The 20,578-nt window shown below is 43.4% G+C and overlaps 1 protein-coding gene across 2 annotated transcripts; it reads left to right on the top strand.

Annotated features, from left to right (window-relative positions):
• Positions 1 to 55: 55 nt before the first annotated feature.
• On the top strand, positions 56 to 18,604 carry C28H6orf163 (chromosome 28 C6orf163 homolog). Of its 2 annotated transcripts, XM_043890480.1 has the most exons (5): positions 56 to 1,032; positions 5,103 to 5,197; positions 7,486 to 7,593; positions 13,181 to 13,383; positions 18,100 to 18,604. In XM_043890480.1, exons 1-5 carry the CDS (start codon positions 885 to 887, stop codon positions 18,533 to 18,535), a joined length of 990 nt encoding a protein of 329 aa, XP_043746415.1. In that variant the 5' UTR covers positions 56 to 884; the 3' UTR covers positions 18,536 to 18,604. The 2 variants fall into 2 exon arrangements, with proteins under 2 accessions (XP_043746415.1, XP_043746416.1); XM_043890481.1 differs by lacking the exon at positions 7,486 to 7,593.
• The last annotated feature ends 1,974 nt before the right edge of the window (positions 18,605 to 20,578 follow it).

Genomic DNA, 20,578 nt, shown 5'->3' with positions numbered 1-20,578 from the left:
GTATCATCGACTCAATGAACATGAGAGAGAGAGTGAAGTACAGGGTAGCCTGACGTGCTGCAGTCCATGGGGGGTCACAAAGAGTCAGACATGACTGGCGGAAAAAGAAACAAAAAACCATGGCAGAAGGAACTGGACAGATATGATTAAGTTCCGGATTTGAAATAGGGAAATGACCCTTTATTATTTGGGTGAGCCTGATATAATCACAAAAGTCCTTATAAGAGGGAGGCAGGTGATGAGAGGAAGAAGCAATGTCACCCTGCAAACAGGAGGATAAGAGGCTATATTGATGCAAGCCCACGGGCCAAGGAATGTGAACGGCCTCTGGAAGCTGGAAAAGGCAAGGAAACCGATTCTCCCTGAAGCCTCCAGAGGAACCAGTGCTGCCGACACCGTTGTGGACTTCTGACCTCCAGAACTGCAAGGGAATGAATTTGTGTGGTTTTAAGCCACCAAGTATGTAGTCATTTGTTAGAGCAGCAGAAGGAAACATACAGAAAGTATCTGGGAAATGAAGAGTTGTACCATGCTGCCTTCTGTCATTATTTCTAGTTGCTTTTATGAGCAAAGCTTGTCTTACCTAGCAACAGTTGCTAAGTATGTTGACAATTTAATCTAGACTCTAGCAGGGAGTAGCTGCTTAAATCTTCCCAAATCCAGTGCCCAGACCTTCTATGGGCAGAGGCTTTCAGTACCATTCTTTACCCCCTAGGCATATAACCACTACCTAATCATGGTGAATCATTTAATCCTGACAAGCCTCTAGCATTGTCTTCAAACCTTGAATCTCTTCTGCTTTCTCAAACTTGAACTTTTCTTAAAACTACCTTTTCTAATCCTGAGAGTTTTTAAACTGTACATAGTAAAAGACATCTTTAATTATGATCAGGAATCCGAATTATACAAACTTTGTTTGCTGTGCTGTTTGTAATAAAATAATTCCACCAGCTCCTTTTGGGGAAACCTTTAAACGGATCCATGAATACAAGCCATTTAAGACACGCTTTTACACTCACAAAGATATACTGGGTAAGTGACTTTGCTGTTTTTCTTTGTCCTCATGCTTCATAGCATTGTACGTCGTTCTTGTTGTGTGGACTTTGATCAGCTCTCTTAGCAAAGCTCCTTGTCCTTCACCTGTGTCTGTTCGGCGTGAGAAGAGGATGGGTTGAAATCCTGCTTCTCCACTTTCCAGCTGTGTGCCTTGGCAGGATACTTAGCCTCTCAGCCTGTGTCCTTATATGTAAACAGGGATGTTAACACAATACTTTTCTTGCAGGTTTCTTCTGAGGCTTTAATGAAATGTTCCTCGCTCTTCTAAAGCCTGGCACATAATAGTAACTTGGAGTTCTTTTTGCCCTCACCCACACTTGGGCACTTTCCATACGCATAGGAGAGAAATATCTCTAAGTAACACCTTAATAAACAGATGAAAGAAACTGTGTTCTTTGTTAGTACTGGTGACATAGAATAGCTTATAAATATCATGAGAATGTGTACTGTGTGTATACTTCTTTTACCTTTTAAGTCCTCCTTTTGTATTTAAAAACATTTTAAGTGTAGCTGATTTATGATATTTCAAGTGTACAGGAAAGTGATTCAGTTATATATATATATATAAATATGTATTATATTCAATATATTTTATGTTGAATTATATATGTATGTTCTCTTTCAGATTATTATCCATTATAGGTTATTATAAGATATTGAATATAGTTCCCTGTGCCATACAGTAATTCTTTATCTGTTTTATATATAGTAGTATTATCTGTTACCCCCAAATTCCTAACTTATCTCTTTCCCCTATATATGCACTTCTAATAAGCAAATCAAATTTTAATTACAGGTTTCCTTTTCTCCTCATTCCTCTCAGGTTTTCAGTCTGACTTTAAGCCTTAGAAGTTTTTTCCTAAGTATTCTCAAAATACTTCTCAAATCCTGTCTTCCTTTAACGTGTTAAACTAGTGGTGATTAAATTTTACTCCTGATCTTTGAAACTGTAAGAAGCCATAGAATGGAGGGTGTTTTGAAAAAAACTAAAATGAGAGGGAGATCAAATTGGGATCCTCTAAAAATATCAATCCCGAAACTTATCACTAATTTTAACTTTTAGTAACTGTTTAGTGTGACTTATTAATTATAATCTCTATAATGATTTTGCTTTTTACACCCAGAACAGTGGATATCCATTTTTAGATATGCTTTTTTGGTTGATTCCTTATGCTTCCTAGTATATCTGAATCCAAACATTAAGTGGATAAATTAAAACATGTATAAATGCTAATAAGTATTGCAGAGGGTAGTTCTCAACATTGGAAGCGTTCTACAGAACTTTCAAATCCAAACACAAACTTCACTGGATTTAATAGTGTTACGAAGTCCAAATTCATTCTACTCACCGCATGACAGGCCAATAGATCAGGAGATGAGTTGTTGGGCAGAGAAGAACGACTTTATTCAGAAAGCCAGCAAACAGAGATGGCAGATTAATGTACCAAAGAACCTTCTTACCCCTTTCAGAATGCAGGCATTTTTTATATTAAAAGGGGAGGAGGGGTGGGTTGGTTGTTGCAAACTTCCTGGTGCAGGAATTCTTTGTTCTTATAGTTGTCCATTATGGGTCAGTTCACGATGTTCCTATAAACCTCCAGCAAGACAAATCTTATTCTCTGTTCTGCAACTTTTTGGCTCTACGTGAATGGAAAAGTGTTATACCTTTAAAGGTCAGAACCTTGAGAGCAGGCTACCCTGTATATTTCAGGCTATAGGCAACATTCTTCACTCTAATCAAAAGCAATTGAATACAAGGTTAAAGTAAACGAAAACATCTAATATGGAGTCAGGTTTGTTCTTCCCTATTACAATAGTCATCCAACAGAAACCCACGAAATTAGAGCCTTCAGAACTGGCCCTCAGCATGTGGCCTTTTAAAAAACTTTTTCAACATTTTTTACATATTTCATAGGTTTTTATTTGGAAATAGTTGAAGACTGACACATTTTAAAAATAGAACAGAGTTCCCACCCAGGTTCCCTCATTGATGCCTTACTTAACACTGGTACATTGTCAAAACCAGGAAATCGGTGTTGGAGCGATACTGGTAAGTTAGGTGCAGACCTTATTTGTTCTTTTTTCCCTGGTGTGTAGTTTTATTAAATTTATCACATGTAGATTCATGTAACCATCACTACAGTCATAACACAGAAATATTTCTTCACCACAGAGAAACTCCCTCTTGTTACCTCTTAATACCTCGTAACTTAAATCCCTGGCAGCCACTAATCTGTCCTCAGCCACTATAGTTAAAGTGCTTTGACAATGTTTTATATATAAAACATATATATATGATACACTATATTCTCTATATATATCCTGTGTGTGTGTGTGTATATATATAATCATACAGTATGTAACTCTTTGAAATCAGCTTTTTTCACTCAGCATGCCCTTAAGATCCAAGTTATTCTCCATGTTAATAGTGTGTTCCTCTTTTCAGCATCTTAGAAAAGCTATGCAGGGATGCTGTTGTACAGTTAGGGTGGAGAACAACTAATACAAAGTCCTGGAACTTAAGTATAAAAAGGGATAATAGCAGCCCATACTTGTATCACATTTTTATGAAGTGCAGAACTTTGCCAGTCCGTGCTTAGTCCTATTTCTTTCTAAATCTTTCGTAATTATCTCTACACAGTGTTGGGCCTGTGTAGTATATGTCCATCCTCCTCATCGCATTCACTGCTTTATACTTGTAGACTCACTGACAATCTAGTAGCAAAGACTCTTAATGCCAACTCATATGTACTTCAGTTACAGTGACAGAAATGCAGCTCAGACTAGACTATTCACCAAAGAGGATTCCTTGACCCTTGGAACAGTGGTACCAGGAGGGGGCTGGGCCCAGGGCTCTCAGTTCGTCCACACTTGCTGTTTTCATGCATTGGCTTCGTTGATTTACTGCTGCAGCCAAGCTTCCTCCAGCAACTGAGAAAGGGGTGGGAGTGGTTCCAAACTGCTCTAACTGTCCTAGTCTCTCCAGCTTAGAAACCGTAGAGGAAAAGAGCTCTGTTCTCCTTACGGCCTTATACAAAATAAGGAAAAGAGTGTGTCTGGCCAGGCTTGAGTCTGTGCTCCAGTTAACGGGGCCTGGAAGGTAGGGGAGCATGTGATGGGCCAAGCCGGTTGGCTGCTGTGATTGGCAGTCCCAGAACAGGTGAGGGAGGAAGTTCTTGAGGAAAATGGGTCCTGTTACCAGAAGGAGAAAATAAAGTCTGTCCCTGTTTCGTCATCTAAAATAAAGTGACAGACTTTATTTTCTTGGGCACCAAAATCACTGCAGATGGGGACTGCAGCCATGAAATTAAAAGACGTTTGCTGCTTGGAAAGAAAGCTATGGCAAACCTGGACAGCGTATTAAAAAGCAGAGACATTACTTTGCCAACAGAGTTCCATCTAGTCAAAGCTATGGTTTTTCCAGTGGTCATGTATGGATGGGAGAGTTGGACCATAAAGAAGGCTGAGCACTGAAAAACTGATGCTTTTGAACTGTGGTGCTGGAGAAGACTCTTGAGAGTCCCTTGGACGGCAAGGAGATCCAGCCAGTCCATCCTAAGGGAAATCAATCCTGACTAATCATTGGAAGGACTGATGCTGAAGTTCCTATACTTTGGCCACCTGATTCGAAGAGCTGACTCATTGGAAAAGACCCTGATGCTGGGAAAGACTGAGGGTGGGAGGAGAAGGGGACGACAGACGACGAGCTGGCTGGATGGCGTCACCGACTCGGTGGGCATGGGTTTGAGCATCTCTGGGAGCTGCAGTCCGTGGGGCAGCAAAGAACCAGACTTGAGTGGCCGAGCAGCAGCTAGAGTGTGGGCTGCGAGAGGGGCTGAGTCCATGCAGGTCTCACTGTGCTGTGAGCTGCTTCCCAGCCAGTTGGGAGAGTAACTTACCTCTTTCACTGTGTCTTTAGAGATTGAAATTCCCCCAAAGGATCTCTTTCTTAGATAACTCTAGTAAATAACTTGATAGCGATGAAAAAGAAAGCCAAGATACAGTCTGTGGATATATGTGATTTTTTTCCCTCTTCCACTCCACAGATATTGGGAAAGAGATTCTGAATAAGGAAGAGCAGTTTCAAGAGGCTGCCCTCAAAGAACGAATTGCACAGGTAGAAGCCGACATATGGGCTCAGGTAAGGGAAACCGGAAATCAGCCGCATGCCTCTTGGCACTTCTTCCTCTTTGGGGATTTCTATGAAAGAGTCGAGTCAGGCAGGGCTGACTTTGAATGCCGGTCACCTGTGGGGCAGGTTCTTCAGCTCTGTAGTCTTGGGATCTTCCAGTGTGAAAGAGGAATAATAATACTCTCTAGAATTGTTGAGAAAGTTCAATGAAATGACGTGCCTGGCACACATAGATGCTGAGTAAGAAGGAGAAATCATCAGGAGCGTCCATCCTTTTAAATTGCCCCTGCGTGTGGATGACTCGGGTTCCCTTTATTCTCATTGAATTAAAACTTCAAAAAAAGACATTCTTGTTGATAATTATTATTGCTTAGTCTTTAATATGTAGACCATCCATTTGTGCCACGTGTAATACCCCAAGTGGCTTTTTTCCCAAATACTGCATCATAGCTGAGTCTCTTTTTCAACTCTCTCCCAGCTCCTCTTTGCTCCAAAGTCCTTGACACCTTGTCCACGTGACTGCCAAGGGCCATGGGAGCAATTTCAGTGCCTTGGAGCTCACAGTCAGATCCCAGACTCTTCAATAAAGCAAAACTTCCATCCTCCAACTCCCATTTCTTCCAGTAAGAAAGAAAAGGCTATATGTGACTTCCCTAAAGAGAATTAACACTCCTTGAGAGGAGGATAAGCCACACTTCTTAGAAGTTATTTCTCAGTTTCTCTATAATATAGACATCATAGCAAAGAGTATTGGAACTGTCCAGTATTACTTCCAGCAAAAGCTTTGTATGAACATTCTCCAAAAGTACAAAATGCTTCAGTGTGAAGGGTAATAGATATAAAAGTCTTAGTAGTAATTTATCCTTATCAATAATAATACAATTTAAATTGACTGTGAGCCATTAATTATATTCCCTAATACAAGGGAATACTTTTGTGAATAATGTACAGTTTAAGTTTATCTAATGTTTTGGGCATTCTTTTCAAATAAAATAATGAAACATCTTTCTGGAGACCCTGATGCAGAGGTCACCCTGCTTATTTAACTTATATGCAGAGTACATCATGAGAAATGCTGGGTTGGAAGAAGCACAAGCCGAAATCAAGATTGTTGGTAGAAATATCAGTAACCTCAGATATGCAGATGACACCACCCTTATGGCAGAAAGTGAAGAAGAACTAAAGAGCCTCTTGCTGAAAGTGAAACAGGAGAGTGAAAAAGTTGGCTTAAAACTCAACATTCAGAAAATGAAGATCATGGCATCTGGTCCCATCACTTCATGGCAAATAGATGGGGAAACAGTGGAAACAGTGACAGACTTTATTTTGGGGGGCTCCAGAATCACTGCAGATGGTGATTGCAGCCATGAAATTAAAAGACACTTACTCCTTGGAAGAAAAGCTATGACCAACCTAGACAGCATATTAAAAAGCAGAGACATTACTTTGCCAACAAAGTCAGTCTAGTCAAAGCTGTGGTTTTTCCAGTAGTCATGTATGGATGTGAGAGTTGGACTATAAAGAAAGCTGAGTGCCGAAAAATTGATGCTTTTGAACTGTGGTGTTGGAGAAGACTCTTGAGAGTCCCTTGGACTGCAAGGAGATCCAACCAGTCCATCCTAAAGGAGATCAGTCCTGGGTGTTCATTGGAAGGACTGATGCTGAAGCTGAAACTCCCAATACTTTGGCCACCTGATGCAAAGAACCGACTCATTTGAAAAGACCCTGATGCTGGGAAAGATTGAAGGCGGGGGGAGAAGGGGACGACAGAGGATGAGATGGTTGGATGGCGTCACCGACTCAATGGACATGAGTTTGAGTAGACTCCAGTAGTTGGTGATGGACAGGGAGGAGCATGCTGCAGTCCATGGGATTGCAGAGTCGGACACGACTGAGCAACTGAACTGAACTGAGCTGATGCAGGGGATCTAGGGTGGTACTCAGCCTCCCTTCTCAGCAAATTTCTGACTTTGTGCATTTTTCTACTTCTCTGTATTTTCCATAATTTCTTGGATGAGCCTACATTACTTTGATAGTTAGTCAACAAGAAATAGAGTGCCAAAGAAAAAAGACCACCCAGCAGCGTGCAGTAAAGCTCTCCTGGGCAGCTCCTGAAACAGTAATGTTAGCCAGGGGCCAGGGCTGTGTTAGGGACATCTCTGCCTGAGACAGCAGTGTGCTCTGGGAGGTCTGAGATGGGGACAAAGCCAGTGAGTGGGGGCCCATGGTGGGGGCTAATTTTCATTAAACATGAAAACCTGATGTATATTAACAAATAAATGAACTCTCTTTCAAAGGCCGATAAACGCCAAAGACAAGCAGTGAAGAAAGCCCTCGAAGAAGCAAATGACATGTACAAAATGCAAATCCAGTTTCTGAAAGAGGAACATGAGAAAGAGTTAAAGGTTTTTAAAAAAATTATTATTCGGGTATAATTGCTTTCCAGTTTTGTGTTAGTTCCTGCCGTACAACAGCGTGAATCATCTATAAGTATACATATACCCCCTCCTTCTCGAGTCTCCCTCCCGTCCATCCCCCATCCCACCCCTCTAGGTCATCACAGAGCACCCAGCTGGCTTTCCTGAGCTGCGCGGCCGTGTCACACCGATGTCTGTTTCCCGCGTGGTGGTGTATTACGCCATCGCTGCTCCCGACTCAGCCCCCCTCCTTCTCCCCTTCTGTGGCCGCTTGTCTCCTGAGGTTTCCAGTTTCTATAGCGGCCTGTTTGTTGTCTTTTAAGAAGTACTTAAGTGTGTAAAAAGCTCTGGCAAGGGAATGGGAGAAAGGCAATCATACATAAAGTCTAGATGCGTGTTTTATGGAGCTTGGTTGGGAGGCCCAGGATTTTTACAGAAGAAATCCTGGACTCTCTGGCAGCAGCGATGATTGGGTGCAGGAGAATCCCCTTGACATAATGAACCGTAACGAGTGGCCGTAGACGAGCCCACACCTTTACGGGTGAGATGTGCAGGAGGCCCCCTGCCTGTCGCTCTGCGCGTCTCTTGTCCCGGCTCTCCTCCCCTTACTGCCTTTCTCTGGATCCTCAAACCTGTTCTCACTGGGAGGCCTTGTCAGAATGTTCTTCCTGCACTTCGTCAGACACCCAGCATCGCCGGTCAAGGGAAGCCTTCCCCAGCCAGCTGTGCTGACACCCATACCCTGCCCTTGTCACCCAGCACTGGTGTAGGTACATAGATGGGAGGGTTGATTACTTGTTGAATGTCTGGTCGCCACACTCCTGCAGTCTCCACAAGGGCACATCTGACTCACTACCACCCTTATCCTGGGGCCAGTGTGGTGGCGTGACTTTGTAAGCAGAAGCAGGCTGGACAGAGGAAGCAGGCTCTCTGATTGCATCCTTTTCCCTAAATTTGCATTTACTACAGTGATAAGAGAGACCCTTGAGCTGTTTCTCAGGTATTTGCTGCAGGATCAGAAGTCCCACAACCAGGGAAACTCTTTGCAGGCTGCCCCTGGTACCATTACACGACTGCATGACTTGGGGTGGTTAGTGAACTATCAAGGCAGAGCCCCAGGTTCCCCACACAGTTCAGTCCAAAGCTGCTCAAAGGAAAGGCACACAGAAGTCCTTGCACACGTGGCTCGTGGGAGGACAGGACACAGTGCACGCTCATGATTCCTGGGCAGAGGCTGGAGGGAGAGCAACAGAAGTCAAGAACATAACTCATAAACGGTTCAGGGACCACAGGCCCACTTGTCCATTGTTAACGCCATGCACACCTGTCATTGATCAGCTCTGCACTAGGGAGATTAAATAGACCATCCTTGCCCTCAGAAAACTTGCTAGGAAGAAAGAGAGCTCCATCCCAGGGCTCCTGAAGCGTGGTGGGCCCTCCCTACCTGACTCCAGGGGCCACGATCCCTGAGGGGCTGGCTGCAGTGGACCACTGCCCATCCTTGATTTCAGTTCAGAACGCGAGGAGCGTTTATCGCGTGTCTGGAGAGGCCTGCTGCTCGCCCAGCAGGGAGGGAGCGGCCACACTGGATCTTGAACAGTGACATACTTCTCTATCAGTTAATAAATCACCATCCCCAAGCCCACCCTGGACTCGCCCAACCAACAATTCCAAGGGGCAGCCGTTCCCACGGGTGTGGGGGCCGTGTGTCCCTGCTCTCTGCTACAAGCAGAGGACGTTTTAAACCTGACTGCTGGCAGTAGGTTGTGACAACACAAGGTAACGTAGATGTGATGCCTGTTTCCAGGAGCTCACATCCCAGTCTCGCTTTAAGTCATTTGGTGGTACCCCACTTACTCTTTGGTGGCTCAGTAGTAAAGGATCTGCCTGCTGATGCAGGGGACACAGGAGATGCAGGTTCGATCCCTGGGTCAGGAAGATCCCCTGGAGCAGGAAATGGCAACCCTCTCCAGTATTCTTGCCTGGACAATTCCATGGACAGAGGAGCCTGGCAGACTACAGTCCACAGGGTCACAGAGACTTGGCCATGACTGGCCATGGACACATGCACATGCAGTCTTTGGGTTGAGTTAATCCACTTAGTGTTAAAACTGAAGTCCTAAGAAAATGTAAGGGGAATAGTTAGAGGGATGTTGGCCTTTCCAGATTATTCTATAGAAGTTTTAGTGACTTTTTTTTTCATATAATGAAGATTTGTCTAAGTGGAGTACATAGGGTTGTTTCAGCTGTAGGGTCCCCAGACATGGACCTCGTTATTGCTTCTCAGGGGGTGCCTCTGAACCACCTCCCTAGAGTCTCCCTTCCTACAGGTTCCTGGTCCCACCTGTCCCACAGAGTCACTGACTGTTTTTAACCATGTGCTTCTCATGTGTAAGAAAGTTTGAGATTACCAGTACAGAGAGCAGAAAACCAATTTCTGGCCCCAAACAGCCCTACATTCTGATACATAGAGCTCACCAGGTACTGCTTCTGTGATGCTAAGTATGTGGGAGAAGGTTTAGGTGAATTACTGTGAAACCAAATTTCCAGGTCTTGTCCAATGGACAGATAGGGTTCTGAAAAAGTGCTAATATTTTCTTATTCAAATACAATAATATTAAAAAGTAAATAATAAAATGGAAGCTAAGGGGAAATGAGGAGAGGAAATATGAAGTCAGGTGTGAATCCAAGACTCAGAAATGTCAGTAGCCGTGAGGTCCTGTGCTGTTACCACAGCTGGGCCTTTGAGCTTTCTGACAGTTCAAAGGGGACAGTGCTGCAAATCACCATGTCCCCCAGCTAAAGACTGATCAAGGCCCAAGATCTTCCTGCCTGTGATACGTGAGAGAAACTTCTCCTGAGGGAGACACGGTGGTGTGAAGGAAGGTCTGTCACACGTCTGCACAGTCAGGATGGTGCTGGCGAGGCTCTTATCTCACAATAGAGGCCCATTCGCTCAAAATGCACTTCAATAAAAGTAATTTGGCTGTAAGGCTTTCTGTTGAATAGGAACACTGCCAGTCAGTCATTGAATTATTTTCTGTAGCTTTAAATAGCTATTGGACATGCTATGTGATACAGTAAAATGATTTCGGTTTCACTAAATCATTACATAAAAGAGGAACGGGATTTCATTCTCTGAATTAAATTCAGAACCCAGTCAAAATAAAGGGCTGAGGTACCCTTTTTAAGTTCTATGATTCAAATAGAAATGTCTTACGGTAATATATCATCTTTACAAGGCTCAACCACTCGGCAGTCTCAGTTGCTGAAAATGTACTTGAAAACCCAGAAATGATACCTAAGCAGTTAAAATATCCCCTAAGATGTTCAACAGCAGCCTCTGACTACAAGGTGGAGACTTAGACTTATTACCCATAGCAGAACCTTCCATCCTCTGCTCAGAAATTGTCTCTGGGAGGTGGGGAGGGGCTCCAAGGGAGGGAGGAGACTTACTGTACTGTCTGATAAGACTGGACAGAGCTTCTGGGATGAGAGCAAACCCATGCATCTCTGGAAAGACCCCAGCGTCACAGCCAGCAATGAAGTGAGAGACTGGTGTGTGAGAATCCTGCTTTCTGGTCCTAGTTCTTCCAATGACTCACTCTGTGAAGTAACTCAATTTCTTTTTTGTTTGTTCTGTTTTTGCATTTTAAAGCATTTTTTATTTTATGTTGGAGCATCATTGATTAGCAGTGTTGTATCATTTTCAGGTGTACTGCATACTGATTCACTTATACACATATTGACACATGGATCTATTGTCTTTCAAATTCTTTTCCTGTTTAGGTTATTACAGAATGTTGAACAGCCTAGTTTCTGTATGATCTCTCTTATCCCTAAAATACAGATACACGTTTCCCTTTAAATGAAAGTTTTGAAACAACTGGAGAGAATTAACTGCCCCTCCTTTCTGGCATGTATTTCTTTTAGAACAGTGATTGCAGGATGGTGTTTGGGTCTCCTCCAGTAGGCAGTGAGTCCCGAGGATGGGATTCCAGCCTCCTCCTGCTTGGAGCAGTGGGCTCAGCACTGTGCCTGGCATACCATGCCTTCATTGGGCATTTCCAGGGATACAGGGTTTCCCTTGAGAGCCTGTTTCCCTCAAGTCCTGTCTTGTTTTTTTATCTTTGGCCATGCTGCACAGCATGTGGGATCTTATTCCTAGACCAAGGATTGCATCGCGCCTCCTTCATTGGAAGCATGGAGTCTTAACCACTGGATTGCCGGGAAAGTCCCTAGTCCTGGTTTGACAAGTGTCTCCTCTCCTTACCTAGCTGAAGGCTCCATAGGTCCTTCTGCAGGAACAAGTGGTGGAACCTTGTTCCTGTCTCCTTCATGACGGAGAACGGGCCCCTCGAGGTGAACGAGCTGGAATACCCCAGAAGGACAGTGAGGGCGTGCAGGCAGCTTCCTGAGACTGCCGGCCTGTGGGCTGCCTGCTCAGGTCACCTGCTACCCAAGAGACTCTGCTGTCATTATTTCTGCCACTTTCCAGGACTGACTTCCTAAAGCAGAATTGTAGTCTGTATTTCTAGTCATGGAGAAAGATAATAGGATGCTATAGAAGATTTGAACAATCAAAAAATGACCATGACTCAATTACTTTTTGTTTTGCACATTCCTTTTCAATATTATCTATGTATATACTTGGGCTTCCCTGGTGGCTCAGTGATAAAGAATCCACCTGTCAATGCAGGAGGCGTGGGTTTGATCCCTGGGTTGGGAAGATTCCCCTGGAGGAGGAAATGGCAACCCACTCTAGTATTCTTGCCTGGAAATCCCGTGGGGAGAGGAGCCTGGTGGGCTGCAGTCCATGGGGTTGCAAAACAGGCAGATGTGAGTTAGCATCTAAACAACAGCTACACTATACATACTTACGCTGTATAGTCTGTACATTTCTGGTTTTACCTAGCATCATTATAAGTTCCCCATATAGCATATACTCCTTTTCTTTCCTTTTCAGTAGCTGTGTATCAACAATGTTCCGTGGTGTAGATACACCATTTCAGTTTTTCTTTTTAATTGGAGGATAATTGCTTTACAATATTGTGTTGGTTTCTGCCATGCAACAATGTAAATCAGTCATAACTATATATGTGTGTGTATATATATGTGTGTGTGTGTGTATATATGTATGTGTGTATATTTATATATCTCCTCCCTCTTGGGCCTCCCTCCCAAACCCTGCCCCCATTTTTAAAAATTTTACTTTTATGTATTCCTTCACTTTTCTAAACAATTCCTTTTGTATTGAATGAAAAATTCTTTAAATTCTATGGTGCTTTACAATTTTCAAAAGTGTCAGACACATGATTTCATACAACCCCATAAAAACCCTCCTCTTCTCCCACCCTTACATCACCCCTTCCCCCTTACCTCTCCCCACTGGCCACTTATTCGTTTGATCTCTATATCTGTGGATCTGCCTCTTATTTTTATACACCCTTAAATCATCAGGCTTAATCGGTGTATATTCCATCAGGCAGATGAATTACAATCTGAATAACCTCTTAGTATTCATTTTTAAACATCAAAGCTATAGCATCTAAACCTGGTTTTCCTGTTGCTTCAGGAAATGGCAGCTAGGACCGAGATGCAGCTGCATAAAAACCTGGAGGAAGAACTGCAGCGAGAACACTTGGCTGCCGAACAGCGCATGGTCCACAGGATCCAGAGGATCATGATGGAGTGCCACCGCGAGAAGGTCCAGGCCGTGCAGGAAGCCCGAGAGCAGGAGCGGCTGGTGGCCCAGGAAGAGATCCAGGCTCAGAGAAGGTACTCCAGGGAGCACCCTGCAAACCAGTGGTCCCCCTGTCGGAAAATCAGCATACCCCTGTCGGAAAATCAGCATACCCCTGTCGGAAAATCAGCGTACCCCCTGTCAGAAAATCAGCGTTACCCCTGTCGGACAATCAGCGTACCCCCTGTCAGAAAATCAGCATGTCCCCTGTCGGAAAATCAGCGTACCCCCTGTCAGAAAATCAGCGTGTCCCCTGTCAGAAAATCAGCATACCCCCTGTCAGAAAATCAGCATACCCCCTGTCAGAAAATCAGCATGTCCCCCTGTCAGAAAATCAGCATACCCCCTGTCAGAAAATCAGCGTACCCCCTGTCAGAAAATCAGCGTGTCCCTTGTCGGAAAATCAGCGTACCCCTGTCGGAAAATCAGCGTGTCCCCTGTCGGAAAATCAGCGTGTCCCCTGTCAGAAAATCAGCGTACCCCCTGTCAGAAAATCAGCGTTACCCCTGTCGGACAATCAGTGTACCCCCTGTCAGAAAATCAGCATGTCCCCTGTCGGAAAATCAGCGTACCCCCTGTCAGAAAATCAGCATACCCCCTGTCAGAAAATCAGCATGTCCCCCTGTCAGAAAATCAGCATACCCCTGTCGGAAAATCAGCATACCCCCTGTCAGAAAATCAGCGTACCCCCTGTCAGAAAATCAGCGTGTCCCTTGTCGGAAAATCAGCGTACCCCCTGTCAGAAAATCAGCGTACCCCCTGTCGGAAAATCAGCATACCCCCTGTCGGAAAATCAGTGTGTCCCTGTCAGAAAATCAGGGTGTCCCTGTTAGAAAATCAGCGTGTCCCCTGTCAGAAAATCAGCGTGTCCCCTGTCAGAAAATCAGCGTACCCCCTGTCAGAAAATCAGCATGTCCCCTGTCAGAAAATCAGTGTACCCCCTGTTGGGAAATCAGCGTACCCCCTGTTGGAAAATCAGTGTACCCCCTGTCAGAAAATCAGCGTACCCCCGTCAGAAAATCAGTGTACCCTCTGTCTGAGTCAACTGGGAAAAGAGGATGGGGTGGATGCCATAGATACTTCCTACTTTTTGTGTTTTTACATTTTTACTACAGAATATATCAAACATGGGGAACAGTATATAATATATTGTAGTGTGTGTGTGTGTGTGTGTGTGTGTGATGTAAAGAAAAATAATATGACTTAAAAATAAAATTAAAAAAAAAAAAACAAAAAAAAGAAAAATAACATGAATACTCAAAGGCCTACCAGCCATTTGAGGGGATTGGAAAGTCCCATGTTCTTCCTCAACCACATTTGCTTCCTCTCCTCCTATCTTGCACGGTAACTACTGCCCTAAAAATTGTGCTTTTCATTCCATATCTCCAATTTTAGGGGAGGCAAGGAATCAAGAAATGTTTTTCCACAAACACTTAACAGTCAGTCTTCACATCCTCTAGCCCACATGGTACACTACTGTGGATGTGTTACTTTTGGCCTGTTTCTTTTTACACAAGTCATAATGCTATAAACAAAGTTGAGCTTCTAGAAATACAGAGAGAGCAAAATTTACTAAGTCATGACTCTCTGCTTCCTGCCCACTGTCTCCCAGAGACAATCATTTAAAAGAATGTAGTTCTGTATCCTTCCTTGCTCTTTTGATGTATTTACTCCAAAATCACTGCAGATGGTGATTGCAGCCATGAAATTAAAAGACGCTTACTCTTTGGAAGAAAGGCTATGACCAACCTAGATAGCATATTAAAAAGCAGAGACATTACTTTGCCAACAAAGGTCCATCTGGTCAAGGCTATGGTTTTTCCAGTGGTCGTGTATGGATGTGAGAGTTGGACTATAAAGAAAGCTGAGCACTGAAGAATTGATGCTTTTGAACTGTGGTGTTGGAGAAGACTCTTGAGAGTCCCTTGGACTGCAAGGAGATCCAACCAGTCCATCCTAAAGGAGATCAGTCCTGGGTGTTCAATGGAAGGACTGATGTTGAAGTTGAAACTCCAATACTTTGGCCACCTGATGCAAAGAGCTGACTCATTTGAAAAGACCCTGATGCTGGGAAAGATTGAGGGCGGGAGGAGAAGGGGACAACAGAGGATGGTTGGATGGCATCACTGACTCAATGGAGATGAGTTTGAATAAACTCCAGGAGTTGGTGATGGACAGGGAGGCCTGGCGTGCTGTGGTCCAGGGGGTCACAAAGAGTCATTCATGACTGAGCGACTGAACTGAACTGAACAGCCTTATATATGTGCATAATTTGAAATAAGTTTTACATAAATCAGATCACATATACACTTATTAATATATATGTGAAAAATACCAAAGTAACCATTTTATATATGTAGTGAACATTTGGTGGGTTTGGCCAGTTTTAACAGGTCAGCACTCAGGAGCCTAGTGATTTTCAGGATCCAGAGCTTCCAAACCTCTGTTTCCGGGTACTCAGCGACCTGCCCAAGCTCATGTAGCTGACACAGCAGGACCCAGACTGAAACCTCTGTGTTTGGCCTCCTGGTCTAGGACTTGTCTCTTGCTTCACTGCTTAAGTTATCATATCTATTTGTATGTAATTAATGGGCAAAATTTCCTTGTTAGAACTGTTTAGAAGAGAGCCAAAAGTAGAATCCTATAGGAAGTACAGATAAATAGGAATGAAGGCTGAGGCCTTGGCTATTTCAGTATTCCCTACCTGCATAGGCTGTAAGTCATTGTGAGTTAGAGGAGGAAGAAAATAGAGGATTTGGGGAGAAAGTCAGAGAAGACAGTAATTCCTGAGTGAGTTGTCCAAAGCAGTGGAGGGTGGTTCTCCTCTCCCTCTGCTTCCTCCACTCCATCTCAGGAATTCTGCCCGTCCGAAAGGAGCGTCTGGGTCTCGCCTCACACTCCCCTGAGCCTCCTGCTCCCTCCTTCCCTCCTTCACTTTCGTCCACCTTTGGCCCCTTCCTCCATGAAGTTCACAGGTGGCAGACTTTCAATGGCCATCTTTCACTGAACCAGTTGACTGAGACTAGGGGCCTGCCATGCCTGTTATGTAAGTATATCCACCTAGAATGTCCAATTTTGGTCTTTGATGTGTCCCTAGGGCCTATAAGAGAGCCTGGCACATGGTGGGCATTCTTCAAATAATTGTCAAAGGTTCAGATTTGTTCCAGCCAGCTGAACCCACTCTGCAGCACGCCAGATCTCATTTAGAGACTTTGCTCGATTCCAGCATTCTTTAGAGCATTTCACATGTGGAGTAGATGTGAAAGTCACTCAGTCGTGTCCAACTCGTTGCAACCCCATGGACTATTCAGTCCATGGAATTCTCCAGGCCAGAATACTGGAATGGGTAGCCACTCCCTTCCCTTCTCCAGGGGATCTTCCCAACCCAGGGATCAAACCCAGGTCTCCCACGTTGCAGGCGGGTTCTTTACCAGCTGAGCCGCTAAGGAAGCCCACTGTTTAGAATTCCACTGTGGATCTCTTGTTGTTCTTGTTCAGTTGCCCAATCGCATCCAACTCTTTGAGACCCCATGGACTGCAGCACACCTGGCTTCCCTGTCCTTCACCATCTCCCGGAGTTTGCCCAGACTCATGTCCATTGAGTCAGTGATGCCATCCAACCATCTCACCCTCTGTCGTCCCCTTCTCCTCCTGCCTTTGATCTTTTCCAGCATCAGTGTCTTTTTCAACGAGTCAGTTCTTCACATCAGGTGGCCAAAGTATTGGAGCTTCATCTTCAGCATCAGTCCTTCCAATGAATATTCAAGGTTGATTTACTTTATATATATTATAATCAGAGGCCTATGAATTTGTTCAGCGATGGTTCTCAAAGTATGGTCCCAGATCCTTTAATAGGACACTAAGGTCAAAGCTACTTTCTTAATAATATTAAGACATGATTTGTCTTTTCACTCCATCTCAGGAGTATATAGTGGCATTTTCCAGGGTTTTATGATGTGTGATGATACCTCAACAGATTGAAGCAAAATGAAAATCTAGCTTTTCTCCTATTAAGCCAGACAATAAAGGATTTTACAGAAATGTAAAATGATGCCACTTTTCCCATCAAAAGATTTTTGATTTATAAACAAATATTTTTCATACAAGGTAAGCTTTTTATTTTAACATTTAATGGATTTATCCAATATTTCACATGAATTTATAATGCTTATGAAATGTCTGACTTTAATTTTTAAACTGATAGGGTCAATAGATATAAACTATATATATAAACAAAGGCTCTTTGGGTTTCTTGGTCATTTTAAGAGTGAAAGTGATCTTGAGACCAAAAAGTTTGGCTGTCATAGAATATTGCTCAGATAGAATCAAAATTAAGGCTAAACTCACTTTGTGAGATAGTTTCCTGCTCTCTAGCTAAAGGTGAGTAGCTGTGTTGATATATATTTTCTCTAGGGGTTTGGAGCTCTGACTTTATTTCTTCATCTTACTAGAACTCTGCATTCATATTTTCTGACCTTGGTGGACTCCCTAAATTAGCATTAGTCAGTAGACTGGTGGCTTCACTCTAGCCCACAGCAAGGAAATCCATGCGTTCCTTCCCTGTTCTGAAAAGTACTTTTTGATTGTTAACATCTGATCAAAAGCTCATCTTGACAAGCCTGTCTCAGACTGGTGAGTCATGTAAACCATGCAGTCATGTCTTCTCCATCTGTGGTGAAAGACAAAATCTTTTGGTTTTTAGTGGGCGATCCATCTAACTACTAACATTCAGCTCTTACTCTTTTTGGTAGGAAGGCCGTGGAGGAGCTTATGAGCACAGGTGTCACGGTTGTGCAGGATCAGAAGAAGAGTGTGAACCAGCTGGTGAGGGAGAAACAGCATGAAATCAGTCTCTACTATTGCATGACTCAGAGGGAGAAGCAAGAGGAGGTTCAGAAAGCGCTTCAAGAAGCAGAGAAAACACATCAGGCCAGACTCGGAAACGTGACGGGCAAGCTGGCGAGCACTCAGGGGGAGCTGCTGTCCATCGCGAAGCAGCTGGGAATTATGACGAACTGGAAAGACTTCCTGGAGGAAGAGTTACAGGAAACCAGGGCAGCATTTCAAAAATACATCAATTACACGTTTCCAAAGCTCTCGCCGGGACATGCAGATTTTATTCTGCCAGAAAGAAAGAAAACACCTTCCAATCTTATTATTCCGGAGAACCAAACAACTCCTGATTAGAAGTGTTCATCTGAAGTTTCACTACAAAAGACACAGTTTGAAAGACTAAATAAATTCATTCAAAAACCATGTATGGATCCCCAGTTATGTGCATGGTACTGTTGAGCTGTAAGCATTTTGATGGAAAACCAAAATATTCAAAAGCACATTTCAGGCTACAATGGTCTCCAAGTCTAGTGGAGAAGACGTAACAGTGAGAGGGGTCAAAACTGACTAGGAGGTGGCACTTCCCCGCAGTTTGGTGGTCAAGTCGTCACCTTCCAGCGCAGGAGGTGTGAGTTCAGTCCCTGGTTGGGGAGCTAGGATCCACACGCCTCACAGCTAAAAAACCGAAACATGGAGAAGGAAATGTAACCCACTCCAGTGTTCTTGCCTGGGAAATCCCATGGACAGAGGAGCCTGGCGGGCTACAACCCGTGCGATCAATAAGAGACAGACATGACTTAGCAACTGAACCACAGCTTGTCTTAAACCGTCTCTCCCTTAGTGTCTCCAGATGCCTGCTGTGTGGCTTGTACCTTGTCTTAAGCTAAAACCTGAACTTCACCACTTCCCTTTCTCCCTACCCTCTATCAATATTCTTTTCACAGTCACTTTAGCGGTATTTCCCAAATTCTGTCCCTTCTCTTAATTTTCAACGTCATTGCTTTGTCCTAGACTACATAAATGCTTTCCTTATCTAACCTAGTGGTCTCCCCAAAGCTCTGCTTACTGCCAGCTCATCTCCAGTCAACCCTGGAACATGCAGTCATATCAGTTATATACCTTGTTGCTTAAAAGTCTGTTTTAGGACTTCCCTGGCAGTCCAGTGGTTAAGACTCTATGCTTCCACTTCAGGGGGTGTGAGTTTGATTCCTGGTTGGGGAACTAAGATGCCACATGCCTTGGAGTCAAAAAACCAAAACATAAAGCAGAAGCAATATTGTGACAAATTCAATAAAGACTTTAAAAATGGTTCACATCAAAAACAAAAAGCAAACAAAAATGGCTAGCAGGAAAAAAGATTTCATGGAAGTCTAAACAAACTTGTATATCTGGCTTTACATGTGTTTCCATCAGACATTTAACTCTTTTAGTATTTGTTGCAGTTAAAAACAAATAAAAGGTCGTGTTCTTCAAGGATTTCCATTGTGGAGAGGTGTGCTGTCTAGTAACCTAGCCTAGATATTATTATTTGGTGAACTGCAGTAGCTTTGTAGGAAAAAAAGCAATGTTTCTCAAGTTCAGTAGGATAAAACTTAAATTCTGGGAACCCTATGTAAAATAATTCAGAAAGAATTCCCTTATATTTGCCATTTTTGAAAGATAAATATGTCTTTCGAGGTCAGATTCCTTGCCTCAGGAATTGAGGGGGGTGGGCCCCTTGTTTTATACCCAAGCGCAGGAGTACTTCAACCTCATCTTCTTTGCGTCAAAATGCAGAAAATCATTACATGCCACAGTGCGAACAAACATATCATCTACTAAATTAAAATAGAAGAAAACCCAAGCCATAAAGAACTCTCCAAAAAAAAAAATTATCCATTTTAATGTAATATCCTTAAATTATTAATTACCAGCCTATACTGGTGGCTTTAAAATTAATACCTGGAAAGCAGTGTTCAGTAAATTAAAAAGTGCTGTAGTCAAGCAAGCCTCAGGTGGACTTGTTTACATTGACCGGCCGGGATTTCCTAATGGTGAACGCAACGATGTGTTTACAACTGCATAATGGACCACACCCTCCTGGTGTTTAGCTTCCTGAGTCTGCAGAACAATTGCAGTCTGTACCATCGATTGCCTCGGGGCTGGAAGCCAGAACATTTACATCGTACTTTACACTGCTGTTCCCAGTACATTCTCCTTGCAATACATTCTTCTCACAGCGATCAATGGGATAGACTAGACAGGGGTGGAGGTTATCCCTCTTGACAAATGATAAAATGACAACTACTACTACGTACTAATATGTTTACGTGTGTGGAGAACTTTTTAAAGTTGAAGTATGGTTGATATGCAATGTTAGTTTCAGGTATACAGCGAAGGTCAGTGATGTATAACACA

Source organism: Cervus elaphus, chromosome 28 (genome assembly GCF_910594005.1).
Source record: "Cervus elaphus chromosome 28, mCerEla1.1, whole genome shotgun sequence".
Classification (NCBI taxonomy): Eukaryota; Metazoa; Chordata; class Mammalia; order Artiodactyla; family Cervidae; genus Cervus; species Cervus elaphus.
The sequence above is the reverse complement of the archived record's forward strand: the minus strand, read 5'-3'. Positions and strand labels throughout refer to the sequence as shown.

Excerpts from the sequence above, each read along its gene's own strand:
- C28H6orf163 (XM_043890480.1), top strand. The coding sequence starts at position 885 with ATGATCAGGAATCCGAATTATACAAACTTTGTTTGCTGTGCTGTTTGT. Across the intron at positions 1,033-5,102 it reads CACTCACAAAGATATACTGG|ATATTGGGAAAGAGATTCTG; the intron begins GTAAGTGACTTT and ends TCCACTCCACAG. Across the intron at positions 13,384-18,099 it reads GAGATCCAGGCTCAGAGAAG|GAAGGCCGTGGAGGAGCTTA; the intron begins GTACTCCAGGGA and ends TCTTTTTGGTAG.